The following is an 18,884-nucleotide window of genomic DNA, read 5'->3' as shown; positions in this document are numbered from 1 at the left end:
ATACCACATATCATACAAGCCGACACGGAGCCAGCCAGAGCTCTTTATTTCTTCCCCTGCGGCCCCTTGGGATTCGCCTTTGAGCGCAGCGCATACCTCTCCTTTCTCCACGCGAACACCAGGTTGTCGACGTTGCCCATGTCGTGCTTCGCCTTGCGCAGGTACGTCAATCTGGCCCTCCTGGCCCGCTTGGGCCTACGCCAGATGATGTCAATGGCTGTGGTCGTCGGCGCGTAGATCTTGAACCACATCTCCACGCTGACCTTCATCAGCTGCCCACGCAGCTGGATCGCCGTGTCCACGCCCTGCCGTCGGATCTGCATGAACACGCCCGAGAAGGGCTCGCCTGACTTGGTCGTCACCATGAGCACGTCGCCTGGCTTGGCGCTGTCGAGGTGCTTCTTGGAGAACATGCGTGTCCGGGCGCCGGTCGGGTCGAGCTGGCTGATTTGGTGTTGGTGGATGGCGGGCATCGGGTTCGGGTAGTCATTGCGGATCGTGGGGATCTGTGGCCACACTTTGAAGCGCTTGACCTTTGACAAATCCTGGCCTAGGTGATATTAGCGAGAATTCGTTTTTGATTCGGTGCTGGCAAACGTACGTTGTCTCGCGCTGAAAGCAGTCCGAGTAGGTACCGATGGCGTTGTCCCTGACGTGGTCGATAATGATCGGCGAGCCTCCTTTTGAAACCTCGCTTGACGCAGCGCCGACTTGAGGGCGCCTAGAGGCCGCCCTACGCTCGCGACGTTCATCGTGTGATTGTTGTGTCGTGTCGACTTGACTGTGATGATGGCCCAGTTCTCCTCGTCCGCGAAATTCTTGGGTGTTTGGAGGTTGCAACGGGATCGCGACGTGTGATTGGCCCGGTCCATCTTTTCACCGGGGCTCTCTCTGTGCCAGGCCAGGGTCGCGCATCGCGACCTCTGCGTCTCAACTTTTTTTTGATGCGACGACATTCTCCGTGCACCAAAACCAGAACCAGAGCCAGCATGTACCAAAGAACGGCCAAAGCCGCTCTGCGTGGGCTCAACGGTCCTGTCTCGTCGGTAGGCAACTCGTGCATCAAGCAATTCAGCACAACATCGAGGCAAAGTAAGCTCAGTCCCAGTTGTATCCCACGCACAGCTCTAACATACTCCAGACCTCAGGGCTCTGCCTACACAGACCGAGAACGCCAAGCTCAACGAGATTCTGAATGTCATCCAGGACAAGATTATTCTTCCCGCCTATCTTCCCCAGAAACAGCGACGTATCGTCTTCAACCCGAAGAAAAAGGGGTACCTCTCCCAGAACCCCATCGACATCGAAGTCGAAGGCCATGAGCACCGCTTCCAGACTCTCAACTGCCACAAAGATATACCCGATGCTCGGAAGAAGCTGTATGATGCGATCGACACGATGGAGTCCAAGGAGGACTGGGCCAACGTTGGGACGATTCTGTGGGGATACCGAAAAGCTGGTGTGAGGCTGAACCAGAGGGCATACGACAAAATCATTCGCTTGGCTTGCGATTCTGGCAATGTTGGTATGGTCATTGGGTGCCTCAAACAGGCGCATCTGACGGGCATGTGGATCACCGAGCGCGAGCAAGTCATCCGCATCGTCAACGCCATCAACGCCAGGTGGGACGGGTCGCTGGAGCAGGCCAAGCAGTCCAGCAGCTGGGTCCGCACGCTCGTGGACATTATCCAAAGGCCAGAAAATGCCGAACAAGTCAGCAAGGCCATCGAGAAGCGCCAACTGGCCGATTCAGGGTTGGGCATGAGCCCCCATTTCTCAGTCCTTGGCCGCACCGCCATGCTCCAGACCCGGGCGGTGACGATCCAGGCCAAGACCCAGGCGGAGGAATCCGTGGAAGACGACCTGGTTGCCCTCAAGGACGATCTTGCTACCGTGCAGACGCTTTGGGCACCTCAGTTGAAGGAGGGCAAGGCGCTGGCTGAGAACGCCGAGTTGGCACAGGCGAGGCCTCAGAGACAAGCATCCTTCTCACTGAACGGGTCAGAGTATGTCAAGTCTCTGGCTTGGTCGATAAGGGGCATCCGGACATCTCAACAGGTCGCCGAAGAGGCGGCGGCGCCGTTGCTGCCATTGGTGGACAGCCTGGAGCAATATGCTAGGGAGTTCATCGAGAGCGAGGCGGGCAACGAGGCTCGCGCGGAGCAATGGACAAAGTGCTTTGAGGAGGCGTTGGATCTGAAGTCATCCTCATGATTGGGGGCACCACCGTACAAATAGAACAGCATGGGACGGTATGGGATGTTGTACAATATGTATTCAAGAGCGCGGGGCCCCAGTCTATCTATGGCAGCACAATGTACTTTTCTAGGTGTTTGGGAATCGCACCCAGCAGCTTCTTGTCGGTCAGCCACTTGCGCGAAAAGAGCCTGTCTGCATATCTATACGCGCCATCGCACAGCATGGTGACAACCGTGTGCCCCTTGCCCAGCTTCTCGGCGACCTCCTTGGCGGCCACCACGTTCAACGACGAGCTGGCGCCGAGGTAGAGACCCTCCTCGTCCAGGCAGCGGTACACCATTTCGATGCTCTTCTCGTCTGCGATGTGCAGCGAGTCGTCCACCAGCTCCAGGTCGGGCGCCAGGTTATCAGTGATGCGACCTTGACCAATGCCCTCCGTGATGCTGGAACCTGTACGCTCAACCAGTTTGCCTCCAGACTGTATGTAGGAGTGCAGCACGGAGCCAGGCGGGTCGGCGAGGAACGCCTTCACCTTGCCGCCCGAAATGTCCTTGAGGTACCTCGTGACGCCAGCCAGCGTGCCCGCGGTACCAGTCGCACAGGTAAAGGCGTCAACCTTGCCGTTCGTCTGGGCCCAGATCTCGGGGCCTGTCGTCTCGATATGCGCCCGTCGGTTGGCCGTGTTGTCAAACTGGTTCGTCCAGACTGCATTGTCCAGCCTCTCCGCATGCCTCTTGGCCTGGTGGTTGTAGTTGTCCGGGTTGTCAAAGGCCACCGCCGGCACGGGGTAGACCTCGGCGCCCAGGAGGCGCAGCAGGTCAATCTTGCCCTGGGACTGCGTGTTGGGCATGTAGATGACCAGCTTGTACCCTCGTGACCGACACACGTGCGCGAGACCTATGCCGGTGTTTCCCGCAGTGCCCTCGACGACGGTGCCGCCCGGTCGGAGAAGGCCTTGTTCTTCGGCGTCTTTGACGACGTAGAGAGCTGCGCGGTCCTTGACAGAGCCACCAGGGTTCATGAATTCGGCCTTGCCGAGGACTTCGCAGCCGGTGGCATCGGAAATGTGGTTCAGGCGGATCAAAGGAGTGTTTCCAATCGCTGCGTCCTGTCAGTGCCAGCCAATTCGTAGCGTCTCTGTGTACATACCTCCCGTCAAGCCCTTGGCCACGCCTTGCGCCTTGGAGACGTTCAGGGTGTGGATGGCTGGTTCAGCAGCCACTTTGGCCGTAGCCGCAAGGCGATAGGCGCTGCGACGAAACATGTCGATGACGCTCGAAATATCGAAGCACTTGAAAGAGTGGTGGAGTGTTCAACAAGTGGCACGTTGGAGACGAGATTCACTTCCGACGTCAAGTCGCGATGTGGCGGGTAAGCTTCTACAGTACGCATCAGTGGGGCCGAGCGCCGGAGATCACGTCAATTGTCGACCGGCATTCGGCTGATTCACGACCTCATTCTGGATAATAAAACCAAGCCAATAGGGTTGCTCTTTTTGGTCTGTAGTTTTGACGTCTTCATAGATCATGCTCGCTATATGTGATATATCATGTCTTCATATAATTTCCCAGCCTTCTCCCACTCCTTCAAAGTTCAGGCTGGACATACTTGGCTGGGAACAAGCCTTTGGCACCCATATAAGTCCCATGTGCCCATTCGTGATTCATAAACTCAATCTCCCTGACCTCAGCGCCTCGTGGAAACAGGAGCTCGTCATCGACCTCGGGCCTGGGATACCAAGCCCATTTGGCAGTTCCACGCGGCCCATTGCCTCCATCCGGAGGAAACGCTTGGCTCATGACCACGCCACCGTCTGTAGTGGGCGCGGTGGCCTTGACGTCCTGCGTCACGAGCCTCTCCAGTTTCTGCTCCCCTTCTGCCCATGACCACTTCTGGAGACCCCTGCCCCGATGCTCCTCGCCTTCGTACGGCTCTGCGCGGAGGGCGCGACCTCCCACAATGTCCCTGTCGACGTAACGCCACAGGCCGACGTTTCCCTCTGTGAAGCATATAATGGCCATCCTATGTCCATTGAGGCATCTTCTCCAACCAGAGTGCCCGTTCTCATAGCTGATCTCACCATGCACGACCAGGTTGTTGTAGCAAGAGAAGCAAATGTCGTAATCGCCAGCAATGGCATCGGCAATGAGGTTGCTGATGCAGCTGAAGCAATGATACCTGGGCTGGGTTGGCGATATGGGGTCCTGGCAGACGTCACACCTTGTCGTAAACGTCAAAGGCTTGAAAGGGCCAATGTTCGATGTGGATGGCCCTGTGAGGACAGTTGCGGCGGGAGGCCTGCCCGGGGATCGAGGTGTCGTCGGGCGGTCACCACTCGACCGCGTTGTCTCATGCGTGAGTGGGAGAAGCATGTGCGAGCACGACTTGCCTTGGTTCACACAATTGTTGCAGAACCCCCAGTCACCCTCGTTGCACACATCGCAGCGCCAGTAGCACTGGTTCGTCCATACAAAGCACCTGGCGCAAAATGTACCACTCTCGAGCCGTTTCTTTGGGTCGTCTGTGGTCAATGTCTTCCTGCCCTCCGCCCCGCCAGGAGTAGTGGCTGGCGGAGTGTAACGACTCGCTGTTAGCATATGAGGCATGGGGAGGTCCTCCTTTGTCTGCTTCCTGGCCTTCTCCCACTTTGACCAAGCCCCGTAACCAAAGCCAAACCAGTACAGGCAACCTTGACCGGTGCGGTAGCAGTCGAGGCAGATGTTCCATTGCCCGCCCGAGCAGATGTGACAATTGTAGTGTAACTCGTACTCGATATGTTTTTTGCGACATCTCGAACATGATATAGAAGGCTCTGGATAGAGCTGCGACCGTTTTCTTTGATGCCCCGGAGACTGGCCGTGGTTGCCAAGGGGGTGACTGATGGCCGAGTGCACCACCGCCAGCTCAGCCGGGCGATGTGCGCGGACAGCATCGGCGACAGGAACCTCAGGCGGAGTCGCTGATCGCTGCGAAGGTGATACGTCGCGACTCAGTGCTGGGTTCGCCGCGCGAGCCGCGAAGGACTGCAAGTTATTGGCACCATCGGCCGGCAGCTCTGCAGCGGGCGGCTGTGAAGCGCCCACGTTAGGGGTGCTGACACTGCGGGTATCGCCCAGACCTGGCCGGAGTCCATCTAGCTCTGCTGAAGTATTGCGAAGAGTCAGGTCGGTTTGGGACCTGGCAGCCGGACGGGTATCACCCGAAGGAGGCGTTGCCAGTAATGGTGTCGTAGTGCTTCGACTGCTACTGCCTGTTCTCCTCCTCGGACGCACTGCCTGACCACGGACGTCCAAATTCGCGGAAGATGATTGAGGTGGTCTGCTTCTATCACTGTTGTAACGAGACTCGCTCGCAGACCGACCCTGTCGTTGCTGTCGGCTGCTAGAATGACTGCTAGTAGCGGTAGCGGAAGGCCTTGGATCTCTCTGCTCGCTGGGTCGACGTGAGCCACCTTGCCCATTTGTTCCTCTTCTTCTGGATCGGTCATCTCTGGGCCTCGAGTTCTGTTTCCGCCTGTAAGCCTCCGTGATCCTGCGACTAAGTTCGTCATCTCGCGTGAGGTCAATGTTGTCGAGATCCAGACCGTCAAGAAGACCCTCTTCTTGAATCTGACGCGCAAACTCCTCAATCTCTCTCTCGATATCCCTCTCGCTCATGTCGGCAGAGCTGATGAGTGAGCGCAGAGACGACTGATGTTCGACTTGCCGTTGCCTCGAGCCACTCCGCCTTCCCCGCCGAGTCTCACCTTCCGGAGTCAACTGATCAGCACTTCTCCTCGCGGGTTGATCGTTTCGCGACCTCGACGCTCCATCGGGTGTGCCGTGCGGTCGCCCGCCCGTACGAGCCTCACTGACAGATCTCGACCGGCTTTCTCTCGTTCTTCGCTGTCTTGGCGGCAGAGCGGGAGCGGCCCCCGCATCCCTAAGGCTGATTTGCCTGACTTCCGCTAGGATTCTCTCATCCTCTTCCTGCGCGCGCCTCTCGTCCACCGTCCGTTCTCTGGCATTGATCTTGGGCAGCACCTGTTCGCCGGGCTTGTACTTCTTGCCCATGTCCTCCCTGTCAGCTTCGGAACGGGCCTTCTCCGGGTGCGCTGTGATGATCATGTCCAGCAGTGTGACCACCGTGGCATTGTGCCGCGTGTCGCGCACTGGGTCGCGGCATGATGGGCAGGTGAATAGCACAGTATCGGGCGTTGGGGGGGTCGGCGCGCGTTCGATCTTGGCTGCTTCGAAGGAGAACCATTCTTTGATGCAAGAGCCGCAGAATGTGTGTAGACAGTCGAGTAGTGTCAGCGGCTGGTAGAGGAGTTCAGTGCATATCTGTCGTTTGTGATGTCAGTGCCTGACTCGGATCGTGTATGGTGGGTAGGGAAGGTGAGGGAAGGAAGGTACGCACAGAGCACGTCAGCTCCTTCTCCAGGTCAATACCGCCTTTTGGTGACTCCATTCAAGCCATTACCTGGTGATGTACCTTTGAAACAAGTTTCAGCAGCAAGGAAGGCGATCAAAGCTCAGTAGTGGACATCGTAAAGAGGCGGTTATGCTGAAGGTGCCTGGTCGTATTCGACTTTGGCGGGGCTACGTTCGCCAAGGACGCCATGCAGACAGGCCGAACAGGTTCACAGACGCATGCGCATCTTATTTTAGAAGTTGCATAACCAAAGCATGGCAAACATACAGACAAGCACATTCTATGATGACTACTGTGTCAACGACTTGATTCAGCACCTAGGTGGTTCGTATAACGTTACATACATACGCCCAGCTTCCCGCTGGTAGCACCGAGCCGTTGACATGCGCCTTGTCTCGTCTATGAGTGCGTCCACTCAGCCTTCTTCTTCTCAGCAAAGGCCTTCATCCCAATCTTCTGATCCTGGCTACCGAAGAGGCTGTGGAACACACGGCGCTCAAACTCGACGCCGTCGCGCAGAGGCAGATCCTGGCTCTTGTTGACCACCTCCTTGCAGGCCTGCACCGCAACCTTGGAGTACCCAGCAATGGTCTCGGCCGTTTTGAGCGTCTCCTCCATCAGAGCCTCGTACGTGGGGAACGTCCTTGCCGCGATACCCCACCTCTCCGCCTCTACGCCCGAGAAGGACTTTCCGGTGAGGATGAGCTCCATAGCCTTCGCCTTCCCAATGGCAGCAGTCAAGCGCTGGCTGCCACCAGCTCCGGGAATAGTACCCAGCTTGACCTCCGGCTGGCCAAAGTTGGCGTTCTCAGTGCAGTAGATGAGGTCACACATCATCGCCAACTCGCATCCTCCACCCAAAGCGTGGCCAGACACGGCAGCAATGATTGGCTTCTTCACTTGCGTGGTGAGCGATGACCAGGACTCAATGAAGGACTTTGTGTACGCCTCGGAGAAGGTAAGAGGCGCCATCTCCTTAATGTCGGCTCCGGCGGCGAAAGCCTTCTGCGAGCCAGTGACCACGATCACATGGGCTTCATCGGAGCCATTGAGCTCAGCCAGAGCATCGTTGAGTTCGTTGATGAGAGGTGTGCAAAGCGCATTGAGGGCTTTGGGCCGGTTGAGCGTCACTACGCAGCTGTCAGTGCCGCGACTTGGAGGCATGATGGGGCACTAACCTTGACCAACGCCCGGCTTCGGTGTCGATACCTGGATGTATTCGTAGTTCTTTGAGCTGTATGGGCGCGTAAAGGCAGGCAAGGTTGCCTTTGGGAAAGGCACTGCCTTGACGCGGGATGCCGCAGGGCGCAAGCAGCGAAGAGCATTCATCTTTACTGGTCGTGGGCCGAAGCTTGGAAGCTGGTGAGAAAAGTGATGTCACCAACGTACTGGGTCGTAGCGAGCAGTCGTAGTCAAATTCTTATCCAAGGCTCTCACGATGGATCGATTGGTGAGAGTGCGCGTTAAATGGAAAGAAAATTGGAAAACACAAGTTGATGGTCTGTCTACCTTTTGGTTTATGGCAGCTCGCATTCACGGCGAAGTGGAAAGCGTCGGCTTTGGAGCCGAGGATAAAGGCGTCTAACAGCCGGCCGGCGGGGATGCTTTGTACTGTAGTAGGTCGCTTTATGCACGGGACTTGTGCATGCATGACTCTTGTGCAAATGGACGAGTGCGGATAATCCCCGGGGCTGCAGTTGGCAGGGCAGACACGTTCTCAAGCTCTACGTGGCCCGAGAGCACCGATCCACGTTGGATGGCGGCGACTGCTCGACGACGACCCTGAATTCCTGAACACGGATTGCTCAGCCACCACCCGCTGTTCGCATCCCTATCTTTTCTCCCCACGGTTTTCCGATTCGCTTCGCGTCACTCCCTCAACCTTCTTATCTTCGCGTTTTTGGAGCCGGTCGACACACATTTTCGCCATCATGGATGCCCCCGAGCCTGATCAGACCCCTTTCGCCGCCGTCTCGGCGCAGACGTCGAAGCTGCAGATGGTGCGACTCCTATCACCCCACGATCGCAACGCCGAATGCCTAACTGATGCGTGCCAATAGAGATACCAAGCGCTTCTCGACCAGTCGACACCCTACGTTACCTATCGATGGGTCGGCACAGTCGCTCTCTTCGTCGTCTTTGCCTTGCGCATTTTGCTTGCGCAAGGGTGGTATGTCGGTACGTGCAGCACAGCGAGCCCAGCATATCATTCAGCGCGCTAATTGATCCTACAGTCGCATATGCGCTCGCCATCTACCTTCTCAACCTCTTCCTCGCCTTTCTTACACCCAAGTTCGACCCCTCCAATGAGGCCATGGACAATGAAATGGAGGACGGGTCCGTTGGTGCGCTTCCTACGCGCGCAGACGAGGAGTTCAGGCCCTTCATCCGCCGTCTCCCCGAGTTCAAGTTCTGGTACTGGGCCACCAGGGCCATCACAATTGGCTTCGTGTGCAGTTGGTTCGAGATCTTCAACGTGCCGGTCTTCTGGCCTGTACTGCTGATGTACTGGTTCATGCTGGCTTTCCTCACAAGTGAGTTCTCCGATAGTTCCATGATACCTGATTCTAATCCCAGCAGTGCGCAAGCAAATTCAGCACATGATCAAGTACCGCTACGTTCCCTTCACTTTTGGAAAGAAGAAGTACGCCAAGAACGGGAATTAAGGAGGTGGACGCAACGAATGGCAAACGCGAAAATCGGCCGCGGTGGCGATGTGTACTATGACTTCCTGGGTTTTGGCGTTGCTAGAAGGTCATTAACTCTACATTATCATGCATGTGACGCTAATAAGGGCGTGGAGTTATTCATTGTGTTTTCAGGAATACAGTGGTTGGATGGCCAAACCCAAAATATGACCAGATGAACGTGGCCTTAATTATAGCCACAAGACTCGTGTAAAACAAGTACTTATCTATACGAATTGCCTCAAAATGACAATTAGAGCATGAAAAACACTGGTCTAGTATTACGACGATTTTATTCAATGTGCTGCGCCGCCATAAGATTGTCCGTACAGTCTTTCTGTCGCCTGTGCAAAGCCGGTGGAGACTTGGAGGTGAAGCTCCCGCCAGCCTCAAGCGCGACGAGACCCGACTTTTTCGAACTACCACCACAGCCATTGTTCACCAACCACACCCTGCCCCGAACTGCGCACTCGACACGCAAGACCACCAGCGCCATCAGATCAAAGACCTCCCAAGGCGCTTCATTTATCGGTTCGATTCGCCTCCAGATCACTCAGCTGCCAGCCTCTTGGGCGGCGCCAGCGCGTCCATCATGGCCACCTCGCGCAACGGAGAGCGCGTTGTTCATCAAGAATACATCGCACGCATCAGATACAGCAATGCGCTCCCTCCACCGCCGAATCCGCCCAAGCTGCTCGACATCCCTAACACGGGCCTGTCGAGCGGGCAGTACACCAATCCCAAGTTCGCCTCGCGCTTGGCGAGAGAGCAACCGCTCAACATCGAGGCCGACGCAGAATTGGGCATGCCGCTAGACCTTGTGGGAATGCCGGGTGTTTTTGATGGCGACGAGCGATGTAAGGAACACAATGTTGATACCGATACTATGAACCTCAGCTAACGGAACGAAGCCATTCAAGCACCTGCGCAACAACCAGATGTCCATCCTCACGATCGAGCACTCCTACGGCCCCTTGCTAGCCTTGGGAAACGCAAGGCTGTCGATACTGGTGTTTCCTTCCTTCGCCGCACAGAGTACATCTCCAACCTCGCCACGAGGAAGCCGGAAGCTGGCAAGGGAGCTTTTCTCGGTGCGTCCCAGAAGAAACGCATACAGCGATCACCCGAGGCTGCAGCCGACTCTCCTGTCGCCATCAAGCGAAAGATTGAGCGCAGCTTTGCACTGGCCGACGAAGAGCTCAAGAACCACAAGCGTGTCAAGCACCCTACAAGGAAGCAACTTCAACTGGTAGATGCGACACCTCTCATCCCGGATCTCGATGCATTCCCCGACTCCGGTGCCTTTGTTACGATCAAGTTCGACAGGAACCCTGTCGCTGGTTCTTCAGAATACGACAAGCGTCTTCTCAGCTCCATGTTCCGTCCCATAGACCGATCGCAGGAAGAGGAGGCTGCATTCGATGCCGCCATGGACCTGCACAGGGCCAATCCGGACACGGTCCCAAAGCCACAGAACCTCATGAACTACGATTTCTTCCTACCGCAGAACAAAAATGCTGCAACCAACTTCCGCCGCATGTTCGACCCGACTGACGCGGACCACGAGGACGAGAGCTTATATACCCACCAAGCAGAGTCAGGTCCATGCTTCCAGTTCAATCGTTTGCGTGCATACGAGACCTCTCATGAGACCGAGCTCGAACACTCGGATAAATACTCTGATGAAGTTATCCTCTCTGTTGTGGATGACGAGAGCGGATCCAGGCAAAAGGCCGTGTACTACTATCCCGTGCTGCAGAAATCGACCATCCGCTCGCAGCGTACCAAGAACATTGCCCGCACCATGCTCAACAACGGGGACGAGGACGAGAAGGTTGTGGAGCGCATGGACCTCACGGTGCAGGACCCCAACGAGGACATGCTCACAGCCATGAGGAATTATAGGGAACATCCTTTTGGCTGGGAGGACCCTGACCAGGAAGAGCAGGTGGAGGTGGAGGAAGCACCAATTCAACGACAGGCCAGTGAGGACGTTGATGGCGATGTCGACAGACAGGCTCACGCCTCCGAGTCGCCTAGACGCGAATCGGCACATGATGACGGTTCTGAGGAGGAGTAGCGCCGCCTGCCTGCCGTTGGAAAAATTGCATATTGATCTTTCTACTTGGGCGCTAGAGGCGTCGTTTCGGCGCAAATGAGATGGGCAGTGTATATTTCAAAATCCTTGGGGTTTAGCATGGAAGACAAGATTATGGTATTCCTTCCACTTAAACCAACACAAAAGCGCCTTACGCCGTGCCCACATGCTTCTAACTGTATAATCCAGACAATGCTCAGGCCATTTCCAGCCCTCCTTTACCCTTACCCTGCGCCTGTGGTGGAGGCAATTTCTGCTTCGCACTCGCTGGATCAAAGCCAATAACCTCGCGCTGGTCATCGATCACACGGGCATACCTGCGGGACATTAGCCATCTTCCTCGTGATGGGGACCAAAGAGGGGAACTCACTCTAGAAGAAGCCTGAAGAACCAAGCTTCCATATCCTCCTTTCTGACCACTTTGTTCGCCCAGCTACGACTCTCTTCCGCAATGGTCTGGGCTTGCTTCTTACCAGCCGAGCCTGCAAAGAACCTCACGCTCTCTAGCCAATCGTCCCCCTGCAGGCTCAGAGGGATATAGTGCAACCAAGGCTTCAACCACTCGTTGTGCCACTCTCTAAATAGGGCCATCTTGAATACAAGACTCTTGCTTTGGAGGAAAGCGTAGAACCGCCCCGAGAACGCATTGCCATCCATGTCCAGCAGGTACTTGTACCCCCAAGCAGCGGACAGCTCCTCGTTCACGACCGGATTGAAGAAGTTGATCTCGGACTCACAATCGCCGGGATCACACTGGCCGATGTGTGAGAACCTAACATCAATAAGGGCGCGGTGGTCACCTCTAGGAGACAACTGGACATGCCATTCGGGCGAGGGGTCGGTGCCCTTGTTCACCATGATATGTGCTTCGTCGGGTCCGTTAATCTTCTGGACGAAACGTTGACGGTGTTGATGACGCCAGCCGCCGTTTCGGCTGAAGCCTCCTGTCGTGGAGCCGCGCCAGTACAGCTGGTCCTTCTTGTCCGCCCATGCCATGTCCGTAGCTCCATCGTAAGTGACCTTGCCGTACCAGTACCACGGGGAAGGGTAGATCAAGTCATTGAAGGTGGAGATCTTCGACTGGGAGAAGATAGGAAAGAGATCGTGGACAATGTTGAAGGAGTTGGGAACGTTGAAGAAACCATGCGATGTGCTTAGCGATGGTGAGAGACAGACATCGGTTGACGCTGTAGCGTTGTAGATGAACCCGAGCTCGCTGTAGCCGTATTCACTGCGATGGTCCATCCTCTCGCTCTCTTCGAGCACGCGGGACGGGCTCGTTGGTGGACAGGACATGCGGGCATGGGTCCACGTCGGCTGATGCGCAAAGACATTGAACCTCGTGACTTTGGTCTCGTCAAAGCCCAGACCATCACTCAGCTCTGGTGAAGTCTGACTGAAATCGTTGACCGGAGACTTAATGGCATTCGCCGCTGGGATGTTGACGTCCTTGGCCCTGGCCACGAGACGTGACATGTCGTCGTGGGGAACCACCACTCTTGGCTCGTCGTGAATGTTGAAAGCCAGGTCCATGTCGGGCAGGTACTGCACAAATTTCTCCATCATACCCTTCGTCGCCTCCTGTTGCCACTCTTGCGCGCCTTGAATGTATGTAACCTCATGACCTCGAATCGCCAGGCCCATTAGGAAGTTGTCGGCGCCCAGCGCCTCCTTTGCCCTTTCTCTGATCGTCTTTGGCTGGAGCCCCCAGAACGGCATGATCAGGTTGTACACCGTGTCGAACTCGTCCACCAGTTGTACATTGTTCTCTTTGGCAAACGCGAACCATTTGTCAAAGTGAGGTGGCGGCGGCATGTTGTATCTCCTCCTGTACTCCTTGACGGCCTCGTCCAGCGAGGCGGATTGGCGCTTCCGCATCTCCTCGAATTCGCGCCGCGCATCCTGCGCCAGAACCTGAATTGGATGCGATGAGGTAGACTTGTGTTGCCTGGGTTGATCTGAGCCCACGGCATTGTATGTAGGGGGGTTGACCCATTCCGTCGCTTGGGACTTGGGAGGGTCGCTCGAATGATCGTTCTCGACAGCTATTGGATCCGTTTGGGGTTCTTTTAACGAGCGTCGAATCTGCAAAGTGAAGAACAAAAACAGGACGACGAGCGCCGTTGGGAGGGCAAGTCGCCGTCGCATGATCATTGCTGATTCTGTCGCCCCGGTGGGGGGAGTAGAGTTGGGTTGAACGAGAGAAGAGAAAGTCGCGGCGCGCGGCGCGATTATTTACTCCCAATGCTCCATCGACCATGAACCGTTGTAGACCGCCCAGAACGAGCTACTAATCAAGGTTGCGCAAGTAACAAACCGAAGCTTACCTTAAAATCCCACCTGACTGTACTGGAGTATCTATTTGCTTTTTCCTGAACATTGATTACACATGCAAGCCTTGAATTGAAGAAGCGGTACAGCGACGACTTGATAGTTCAGTGAACATTCAAGGACAAGCACACTTCGCGTACATCACAAGTCATAGCAGTTGGCTTGGACAGCACGTGAGAGCATCTGAGGAGAGTTCATTGCTCATTCGATATACGCGTCCGTCACACTCAAATGCCGTGGTATCATTCGACAGATCAACCGGCCGGTGATCTCCTTCAACGCCAAAGACTGCCCGCTGAAATAACTTTTTGTCATTATTTTTGATCCTTCCCTAACCCAAGCCGTCTAAACAGCGTCTAGTAGAAGAAACCAATAATCTTTCCAGCGACGTGCTTGCGACGGGCCTCCTCGTGGTCCATGATGCCGGCAGAGGTGGTCAGGATAACATAGCCGAACTGACGGGCAGGGAGCAGCTTGACAACCCACTTCTCGAGATCGGCGAGACGGACGTTGTAGCGGGGGGAGATGACACCGGTCTTGTTGAGACGGCCGTTGAGCTGAACGACGATCTTGCCGGAGCGGTGGTCGTCGACCTCCTCGAACTCGCCAATGTAGCCTGGGAGAAAGAAATCAGCATGTTTGTCGCGATGGATTAAACATTAATCGTCATGGGAAAAAAAAATCTCAGAAAAACGTGTAAGTCCTCGCGTATCAATCTATCGGCAGCTTATAGGGGCTGCAACCGTGGTGCGGTATCGACCATAGCCCTAGTTATCATGCCGAAGGGGAAGTGTAGAAAAACAGGAACCCATGACGATGAATGCTTTCGCTCTCAAGAGAGTACGTACCGTGCTTCTGCATGACCTGGAGGAACTTGACAATGACCTTGGAGGAAGGACGGATCAGGACCTGGCGCTTGCCGGCCTTCTCGGCGTTGTTGATGCTGTTGAGGGCATCGTGGAGGACGGAGGTGCGGACCATTTTGGCGGTGGTGTCGTGAGGACGGAGATTCTCAAATCGAGGTGGTGGAAATGAGGTATCTGCCAGCGGGAAACAATGTTAGCCTCCTCACGGCTTTTGAGCAAGGAAGAGTGCCCTCGGCGAAATCAGTCGAGGAGGGTTCTGCCGCTCAATGCTGAAGGGGAGAAGCGTATCTCGAGACATGAGCCGTCGTCGATGTCGATCGAGGAATCGAAGCTTTTCGTTCATGTTTCGGTCGAACTCGGGCGATGCTCGAGATTGCTCTCCCCAGCCACGATCAAAGGCATCATCCTCTCTACAGACGTATTGCGCCGTCAGCTACTAGTTTGTTCACATACCTCGTTGTTGATCCGGGTCGGAAGCGTGGGTGGGGAGGGAGAAAAGTCGTGATAATTGTATGCAAGTCGAGATGGTAGAGCGAGTCGCCAGGCACTGCGATTGGAATTGTGGGTCTGCAAAAACTCAGTGTGCCCTTGTGGCTCGTGCGCGAAAAAAATTGCCCTAATGTGGGGGGTTGCGCGCGCACTTTTGGCGGGCACCGCATGCACGCACCTTGTACGGGCCTGGCAAGGTTTGGCGACCCGACCCTGACGTTTAACTTCCCAAAGCGAATCACACCTACTCTCCTTTCCCCCTTCCCAACCAAACATTTCTCCAACTTGAGCTTCGAGGACGTTCACATATTCACAATGGTACGTTCGACCACTCTCCGAGCCTCCATTGGTAGTCGCATGCGCGATCAGCAGGTCCCCAAGACCGACGGCTCGAGGTGACGATTGCGAATGCCAAACCTGGCTCGATGATGTACCCCCACTTCGAAAGCATCAGCATCACTAACAATCGCAGTCGGACGTAGAAGACAACAACCAGCCCGAGGTCTCCGAGGAGGTCGAGGTTTCCGGCGATGCCCCCAAGGGTCAGATGTCCGTTCTCGACGCTCTCAAGGGTGTCCTGAAGCTCGCTCTCATCCACGATGGTCTTGCCCGTGGTCTGCGTGAGGCTTCCAAGGCCCTCGACCGTCGCGAGGCGCACATGTGCGTTCTCAACGAGAACTGCGAGGAGGAGGCCTACAAGAAGCTTGTCACTGCCCTCTGCCAGGAGCACAAGATCCCCTTGATCAAGGTGCCTGATGGCAAGCAGCTCGGCGAGTGGGCCGGTCTCTGTATGTTTTCCCAGCCCGGCACCATCCATGGAAACGATCATAAACTAACAAGGAATAGGCGTTCTTGACCGTGAGGGCAACGCCCGCAAGGTTGTCAACTGCTCTTGCGTCGTCGTTAAGGACTGGGGCGAGGAGTCGCAGGAGCGCTCTGTCCTCCTCAACTACTTCCAGACCGAGCAGTAAACTCCCTTGTTCCTCCGGGGTCGGCGTTACAAATGGGATGGATCACAAAATAGAGGCGGGAGTTTTGGTTTACATAATGAACCAAGGCATGCATCTCTTCATGCTGCTACGCCCTTTTGGCCGTCGTGGCCCCTGTCCAAAATTCACATGCGGACGGGAATGGAAAGAAAAAAAAACTTCTCAAAATTGCTTCGTGCCATGCATATGTCTACTTGCGCCCTTCCACCTGAATTATCGTCAGCGAGGGACTGATCAGCTACACCGCGCAACCTTACCATGATGATGTGATATCCGAACTCAGTTTTGACCTCTGCGATCTTGGGGCTGCTGGTCGAACTGGGTTCGAGGGCGAATGCGACCTCCTCAAACTTGGGATCGAGATCGCCCTTGGCTTTCCATCCCAAGGAACCGCCTTTATCATTGTCAAATATGTTCTTCGTGCACACAAAGGTTGACTCACCAGCCCTGGCCTTGTCCTCAGAGTAATTGCGAGCAACCTCGTCGAACTTTACTCCATCGTTGATCTTGCCCAGTGCTTCTTCCTTCTTTGCGTGCTTTTCACACTATCACATACTAGTGAGATCGGGTATCATTTTGATTCGGGAGCGATGGCTCTTACCAAAATGTGGCGAACGTTAATGAGCTGCGCTCCAGCCTTTGCCTTGCCGCCTTCAGCTTTGTCGCCTGAGCCCTTCGAACCCTTGTTGTTCTTTCCCATGATGAACTCGCGCGCCTGAATTAGACGAGACTATTATTTGTACGCAATTGGCCGGCAGAAGTGCGAGAGGTTGGATTGTCAGGAACCTTCAGTCTCGTGGTTGTTGGAGGGGCTTGCAAGGGCTGGACAGCTGTCCAGACTAAATCAAATAGTCACTGATCATGGTAACATCTGCAGTGTCTCCACAAAGCATTTTGTCTACCAGGTCGATCACCTTGTATTGTCATGGCAGTTTCACTTGTTTTCATCAATCTCGAAGCCGCCCATGATGGGCTGTATGCCTGATTATTAACTGACTGCATCAAGGTTACGGTGTGTCAAGTTCTTTTCATCAACGACAAGAGCATACTAAGGTGAGGATTTCTAATTCCTGCAAACAGAGGTCCTTCTTTGACAAGAACATGATTCAGACCTTCTCTTCATCTCCCACAAGTCTGGGTTCTAGGCTGCTCAACAAGTGCTAGTCATCGAGCTGAGAAGGTCGAGGTATACACATGAGATTAGCAACGTCGACTTGTCCCTCGCAGCGCTTGAGTGTGAGCTCCAAGCAATAAATCTCTTCCTCCCGGCGCTGGCCGTATTGGAGGATCTTGTATCTGTGCATCTATTAGTCAAAGACATGAACAAATTTGTAGAAATACGCACTGGCCGTCGTATCGAATTCCAGCCGCTGGGGCAAAAGAGCTTTCCAGTCCATGGCCGCGAAGTATACGTATCTTTCCTCCGACCTGCGAGATCAGAGGCACACACATATCCTTTGGTGTTCTATACCTACCGAATTTGACTCGTTCTATACTGGGACTCGAAGCCTCAAGAGTAGTCTTACTGCCCCATAGCAAAGGCAATGTAGGGATACCGTACTGGCCTGCCGATAGCACGTCTCTTGGGCTGCATAGCAGGCCGTCACGATGCGCACAGGCTAGATGGGGCCACCAGCTACGCATTGCCTAAGCATTTTCAGATGGTCAGCATGGGGAGTACTCACTAGCCGACTTGGAATTGCTCGTTGCCTTCGTTCTCAGAAAGACCTTGCCACTTGCTCACAACATGTGAATCATGAGCCTTCTCAGGGATCGAGTGGGTGAAGCAAACTGCCATGCAGCTTTGCGATGGTCTCCGGAGTTGCTTACAGCGATGAGCATCGAGGCTGCGGTAAGGCGCACCGAATCGTATCCTCCATTGGCGCTGCAAGCTTTCCGCTATCGTCACGTCTGCACGAAACTGTGCTGGCTTTGTGGCTGGGTGGTTGGCAGGGTTCACCATGTCTTCGAGTAGCTTGTCCAGCCTGGTAATCTGGATCGTCCTCAACCTGATCCTTGGCCTCATGTTGCACTCGCCCTGGACCGCTTCGCCCAATACGCCCATAATCGCCTCTCTTCTGGGTCCAAGAGTGTGGCTTTTCCACAAACTCTGACGAACCTCGTCACAAAGCAGCAGAAGCTCGTCGATCCAAATCGAGTTGCCATCTCGGTGGTGCTCGATGGCTTCACCAGAAGGGGGCGGAGGTACTGATGGGCCTAGGGCGCTTGAGGTCAAGGTATCTCTGTTGGGAAGGTTTCGTACGTCGCGATAGGGAAGCATGAGGTGCGGCGATTCGATCACTTCCCGTGTCTCAAGATGCTGGTTTGTTTGCAATCGATATTGTTGTAAATGAATTCAAGATAGTATACCTTAGGGATGCTGGTGCATGATGTGTCAGGCAAAGGACACATCAGTCTGTGCTTTGCCATAAGGCAGCCAGTCCGTCGTCATCCTGTTCAGTCGTGCCTGCCCATTCGTCACATTCAGTACTTCCATGGTCCAAGTCCATGTCACCTGAGGCTCTTGAAAACAGTGGGATAAACCTCAGCGAGCCACGAGTGTAGCTTTCACGTTCTCCGGCTCACCAAGTCTGACGGGTCCAGTCAATGAGCGACTACTATGCTGCAATGATAGGGGAATGAACGCATGTGTGAGAGGAACGATTGCTTCCATCCAGAGGTCAGTGTGAAAGCCAGGCTCGAATTGTAACGTGCAAAAGTCCCATCTGTGAATAGAATTCAATTACGGCAATGTCGACTGTACCTTGATAGGTATGGAACAAGAACAGGTTCGAGGTCCCGAGTCCGGTCG

General features: G+C 55.0%; 12 protein-coding genes across 12 annotated transcripts; 4 read left to right on the top strand and 8 right to left on the bottom strand.

The window, feature by feature from the left end:
* Positions 1 to 44: 44 nt before the first annotated feature.
* F5Z01DRAFT_675272 (translation protein SH3-like domain-containing protein) lies at positions 45 to 872 on the bottom strand (the record flags this gene model as incomplete). Its single annotated transcript, XM_046265131.1, has 2 exons — positions 45 to 550; positions 602 to 872. 2 exons carry the CDS (start codon positions 870 to 872, stop codon positions 45 to 47), a joined length of 777 nt encoding a protein of 258 aa, XP_046117287.1.
* Positions 873 to 989: 117 nt separating this feature from the next.
* On the top strand, positions 990 to 2,214 carry F5Z01DRAFT_637614 (uncharacterized protein; the record flags this gene model as incomplete). Its single annotated transcript, XM_046262299.1, has 2 exons — positions 990 to 1,092; positions 1,142 to 2,214. 2 exons carry the CDS (start codon positions 990 to 992, stop codon positions 2,212 to 2,214), a joined length of 1,176 nt encoding a protein of 391 aa, XP_046117286.1.
* Positions 2,215 to 2,302: 88 nt separating this feature from the next.
* On the bottom strand, positions 2,303 to 3,651 carry F5Z01DRAFT_725473 (tryptophan synthase beta subunit-like PLP-dependent enzyme; the record flags this gene model as incomplete). Its single annotated transcript, XM_046266635.1, has 2 exons — positions 3,349 to 3,651; positions 2,303 to 3,300 (listed from the first exon to the last, which is right to left on the bottom strand). The coding sequence occupies exons 1-2, from the start codon at positions 3,461 to 3,463 to the stop codon at positions 2,303 to 2,305; spliced, it is 1,113 nt and encodes a 370-aa protein (XP_046117285.1). The 5' UTR covers positions 3,464 to 3,651.
* F5Z01DRAFT_164109 (uncharacterized protein) lies at positions 3,625 to 6,862 on the bottom strand. Its single transcript, XM_046257840.1, has 2 exons — positions 6,598 to 6,862; positions 3,625 to 6,521 (listed from the first exon to the last, which is right to left on the bottom strand). The coding sequence occupies exons 1-2, from the start codon at positions 6,646 to 6,648 to the stop codon at positions 3,786 to 3,788; spliced, it is 2,787 nt and encodes a 928-aa protein (XP_046117284.1). The 5' UTR covers positions 6,649 to 6,862; the 3' UTR covers positions 3,625 to 3,785.
* Position 6,863: 1 nt separating this feature from the next.
* Positions 6,864 to 8,209, bottom strand: F5Z01DRAFT_164108 (enoyl-CoA hydratase). Its single transcript, XM_046257839.1, has 2 exons — positions 7,791 to 8,209; positions 6,864 to 7,742 (listed from the first exon to the last, which is right to left on the bottom strand). The coding sequence occupies exons 1-2, from the start codon at positions 7,939 to 7,941 to the stop codon at positions 7,012 to 7,014; spliced, it is 882 nt and encodes a 293-aa protein (XP_046117283.1). The 5' UTR covers positions 7,942 to 8,209; the 3' UTR covers positions 6,864 to 7,011.
* On the top strand, positions 8,160 to 9,586 carry F5Z01DRAFT_658618 (retrieval of early ER protein Rer1). Its single transcript, XM_046263708.1, has 4 exons — positions 8,160 to 8,612; positions 8,673 to 8,790; positions 8,847 to 9,146; positions 9,193 to 9,586. Exons 1-4 carry the CDS (start codon positions 8,544 to 8,546, stop codon positions 9,276 to 9,278), a joined length of 573 nt encoding a protein of 190 aa, XP_046117282.1. The 5' UTR covers positions 8,160 to 8,543; the 3' UTR covers positions 9,279 to 9,586.
* Positions 9,579 to 11,516, top strand: F5Z01DRAFT_751314 (RNA polymerase II-associated). Its single transcript, XM_046267041.1, has 2 exons — positions 9,579 to 10,156; positions 10,211 to 11,516. Exons 1-2 carry the CDS (start codon positions 9,892 to 9,894, stop codon positions 11,377 to 11,379), a joined length of 1,434 nt encoding a protein of 477 aa, XP_046117281.1. The 5' UTR covers positions 9,579 to 9,891; the 3' UTR covers positions 11,380 to 11,516.
* Positions 11,487 to 13,972, bottom strand: F5Z01DRAFT_164037 (uncharacterized protein). The gene is made up of 2 exons (XM_046257838.1): positions 11,768 to 13,972; positions 11,487 to 11,714 (listed from the first exon to the last, which is right to left on the bottom strand). Exons 1-2 carry the CDS (start codon positions 13,549 to 13,551, stop codon positions 11,594 to 11,596), a joined length of 1,905 nt encoding a protein of 634 aa, XP_046117280.1. The 5' UTR covers positions 13,552 to 13,972; the 3' UTR covers positions 11,487 to 11,593.
* Positions 13,973 to 14,084: 112 nt separating this feature from the next.
* Positions 14,085 to 14,709, bottom strand: F5Z01DRAFT_623963 (ribosomal protein S8; the record flags this gene model as incomplete). The annotated part of the gene is made up of 2 exons (XM_046261350.1): positions 14,085 to 14,344; positions 14,577 to 14,709. The coding sequence occupies 2 exons, from the start codon at positions 14,707 to 14,709 to the stop codon at positions 14,085 to 14,087; spliced, it is 393 nt and encodes a 130-aa protein (XP_046117279.1).
* Positions 14,710 to 15,234: 525 nt separating this feature from the next.
* On the top strand, positions 15,235 to 16,240 carry F5Z01DRAFT_658609 (50S ribosomal protein L30e-like protein). Its single transcript, XM_046263707.1, has 3 exons — positions 15,235 to 15,401; positions 15,556 to 15,871; positions 15,930 to 16,240. The coding sequence occupies exons 1-3, from the start codon at positions 15,252 to 15,254 to the stop codon at positions 16,052 to 16,054; spliced, it is 591 nt and encodes a 196-aa protein (XP_046117278.1). The 5' UTR covers positions 15,235 to 15,251; the 3' UTR covers positions 16,055 to 16,240.
* On the bottom strand, positions 16,002 to 17,201 carry F5Z01DRAFT_163851 (ppic-type ppiase domain-containing protein). The gene is made up of 4 exons (XM_046257835.1): positions 16,674 to 17,201; positions 16,515 to 16,617; positions 16,330 to 16,466; positions 16,002 to 16,280 (listed from the first exon to the last, which is right to left on the bottom strand). Exons 1-4 carry the CDS (start codon positions 16,770 to 16,772, stop codon positions 16,263 to 16,265), a joined length of 357 nt encoding a protein of 118 aa, XP_046117277.1. The 5' UTR covers positions 16,773 to 17,201; the 3' UTR covers positions 16,002 to 16,262.
* Positions 16,820 to 18,884, bottom strand: F5Z01DRAFT_164014 (uncharacterized protein). Its single transcript, XM_046257837.1, has 4 exons — positions 18,443 to 18,884; positions 17,758 to 18,392; positions 17,418 to 17,708; positions 16,820 to 17,368 (listed from the first exon to the last, which is right to left on the bottom strand). Exons 1-4 carry the CDS (start codon positions 18,500 to 18,502, stop codon positions 17,233 to 17,235), a joined length of 1,122 nt encoding a protein of 373 aa, XP_046117276.1. The 5' UTR covers positions 18,503 to 18,884; the 3' UTR covers positions 16,820 to 17,232.

Source organism: Emericellopsis atlantica (assembly GCF_019669845.1).
Source record: "Emericellopsis atlantica unplaced genomic scaffold F5Z01scaffold_17, whole genome shotgun sequence".
NCBI classification, from domain to species: domain Eukaryota; kingdom Fungi; phylum Ascomycota; class Sordariomycetes; order Hypocreales; family Bionectriaceae; genus Emericellopsis; species Emericellopsis atlantica.
Note: the sequence above shows the minus strand (reverse complement) of the source record. Positions and strands in the feature narration are given on the sequence as shown.

Excerpts from the sequence above, each read along its gene's own strand:
- F5Z01DRAFT_164109 (XM_046257840.1), bottom strand. The coding sequence starts at position 6,648 with ATGGAGTCACCAAAAGGCGGTATTGACCTGGAGAAGGAGCTGACGTGC. Across the intron at positions 6,522-6,597 it reads AGAAGGAGCTGACGTGCTCT|ATATGCACTGAACTCCTCTA; the intron begins GTGCGTACCTTC and ends CACAAACGACAG.
- F5Z01DRAFT_164108 (XM_046257839.1), bottom strand. The coding sequence starts at position 7,941 with ATGAATGCTCTTCGCTGCTTGCGCCCTGCGGCATCCCGCGTCAAGGCA. Across the intron at positions 7,743-7,790 it reads GAAGCCGGGCGTTGGTCAAG|TGACGCTCAACCGGCCCAAA; the intron begins GTTAGTGCCCCA and ends ACAGCTGCGTAG.
- F5Z01DRAFT_658618 (XM_046263708.1), top strand. The coding sequence starts at position 8,544 with ATGGATGCCCCCGAGCCTGATCAGACCCCTTTCGCCGCCGTCTCGGCG. Across the intron at positions 8,613-8,672 it reads AGACGTCGAAGCTGCAGATG|AGATACCAAGCGCTTCTCGA; the intron begins GTGCGACTCCTA and ends GCGTGCCAATAG. Across the intron at positions 8,791-8,846 it reads TGCGCAAGGGTGGTATGTCG|TCGCATATGCGCTCGCCATC; the intron begins GTACGTGCAGCA and ends TTGATCCTACAG.
- F5Z01DRAFT_751314 (XM_046267041.1), top strand. The coding sequence starts at position 9,892 with ATGGCCACCTCGCGCAACGGAGAGCGCGTTGTTCATCAAGAATACATC. Across the intron at positions 10,157-10,210 it reads TTTTGATGGCGACGAGCGAT|CCATTCAAGCACCTGCGCAA; the intron begins GTAAGGAACACA and ends AACGGAACGAAG.
- F5Z01DRAFT_164037 (XM_046257838.1), bottom strand. The coding sequence starts at position 13,551 with ATGATCATGCGACGGCGACTTGCCCTCCCAACGGCGCTCGTCGTCCTG. Across the intron at positions 11,715-11,767 it reads TTCTTCAGGCTTCTTCTAGA|GTATGCCCGTGTGATCGATG; the intron begins GTGAGTTCCCCT and ends AATGTCCCGCAG.
- F5Z01DRAFT_658609 (XM_046263707.1), top strand. The coding sequence starts at position 15,252 with ATGCACGCACCTTGTACGGGCCTGGCAAGGTTTGGCGACCCGACCCTG. Across the intron at positions 15,402-15,555 it reads ACGTTCACATATTCACAATG|TCGGACGTAGAAGACAACAA; the intron begins GTACGTTCGACC and ends TAACAATCGCAG. Across the intron at positions 15,872-15,929 it reads CGGCGAGTGGGCCGGTCTCT|GCGTTCTTGACCGTGAGGGC; the intron begins GTATGTTTTCCC and ends AACAAGGAATAG.
- F5Z01DRAFT_163851 (XM_046257835.1), bottom strand. The coding sequence starts at position 16,772 with ATGGGAAAGAACAACAAGGGTTCGAAGGGCTCAGGCGACAAAGCTGAA. Across the intron at positions 16,618-16,673 it reads TTAACGTTCGCCACATTTTG|TGTGAAAAGCACGCAAAGAA; the intron begins GTAAGAGCCATC and ends AGTATGTGATAG. Across the intron at positions 16,467-16,514 it reads TGAGGACAAGGCCAGGGCTG|GCGGTTCCTTGGGATGGAAA; the intron begins GTGAGTCAACCT and ends ACAATGATAAAG.
- F5Z01DRAFT_164014 (XM_046257837.1), bottom strand. The coding sequence starts at position 18,502 with ATGGCAAAGCACAGACTGATGTGTCCTTTGCCTGACACATCATGCACC. Across the intron at positions 17,709-17,757 it reads GAGCAATTCCAAGTCGGCTA|CTGGTGGCCCCATCTAGCCT; the intron begins GTGAGTACTCCC and ends GGCAATGCGTAG. Across the intron at positions 17,369-17,417 it reads GGAATTCGATACGACGGCCA|ATACAAGATCCTCCAATACG; the intron begins GTGCGTATTTCT and ends ATAGATGCACAG.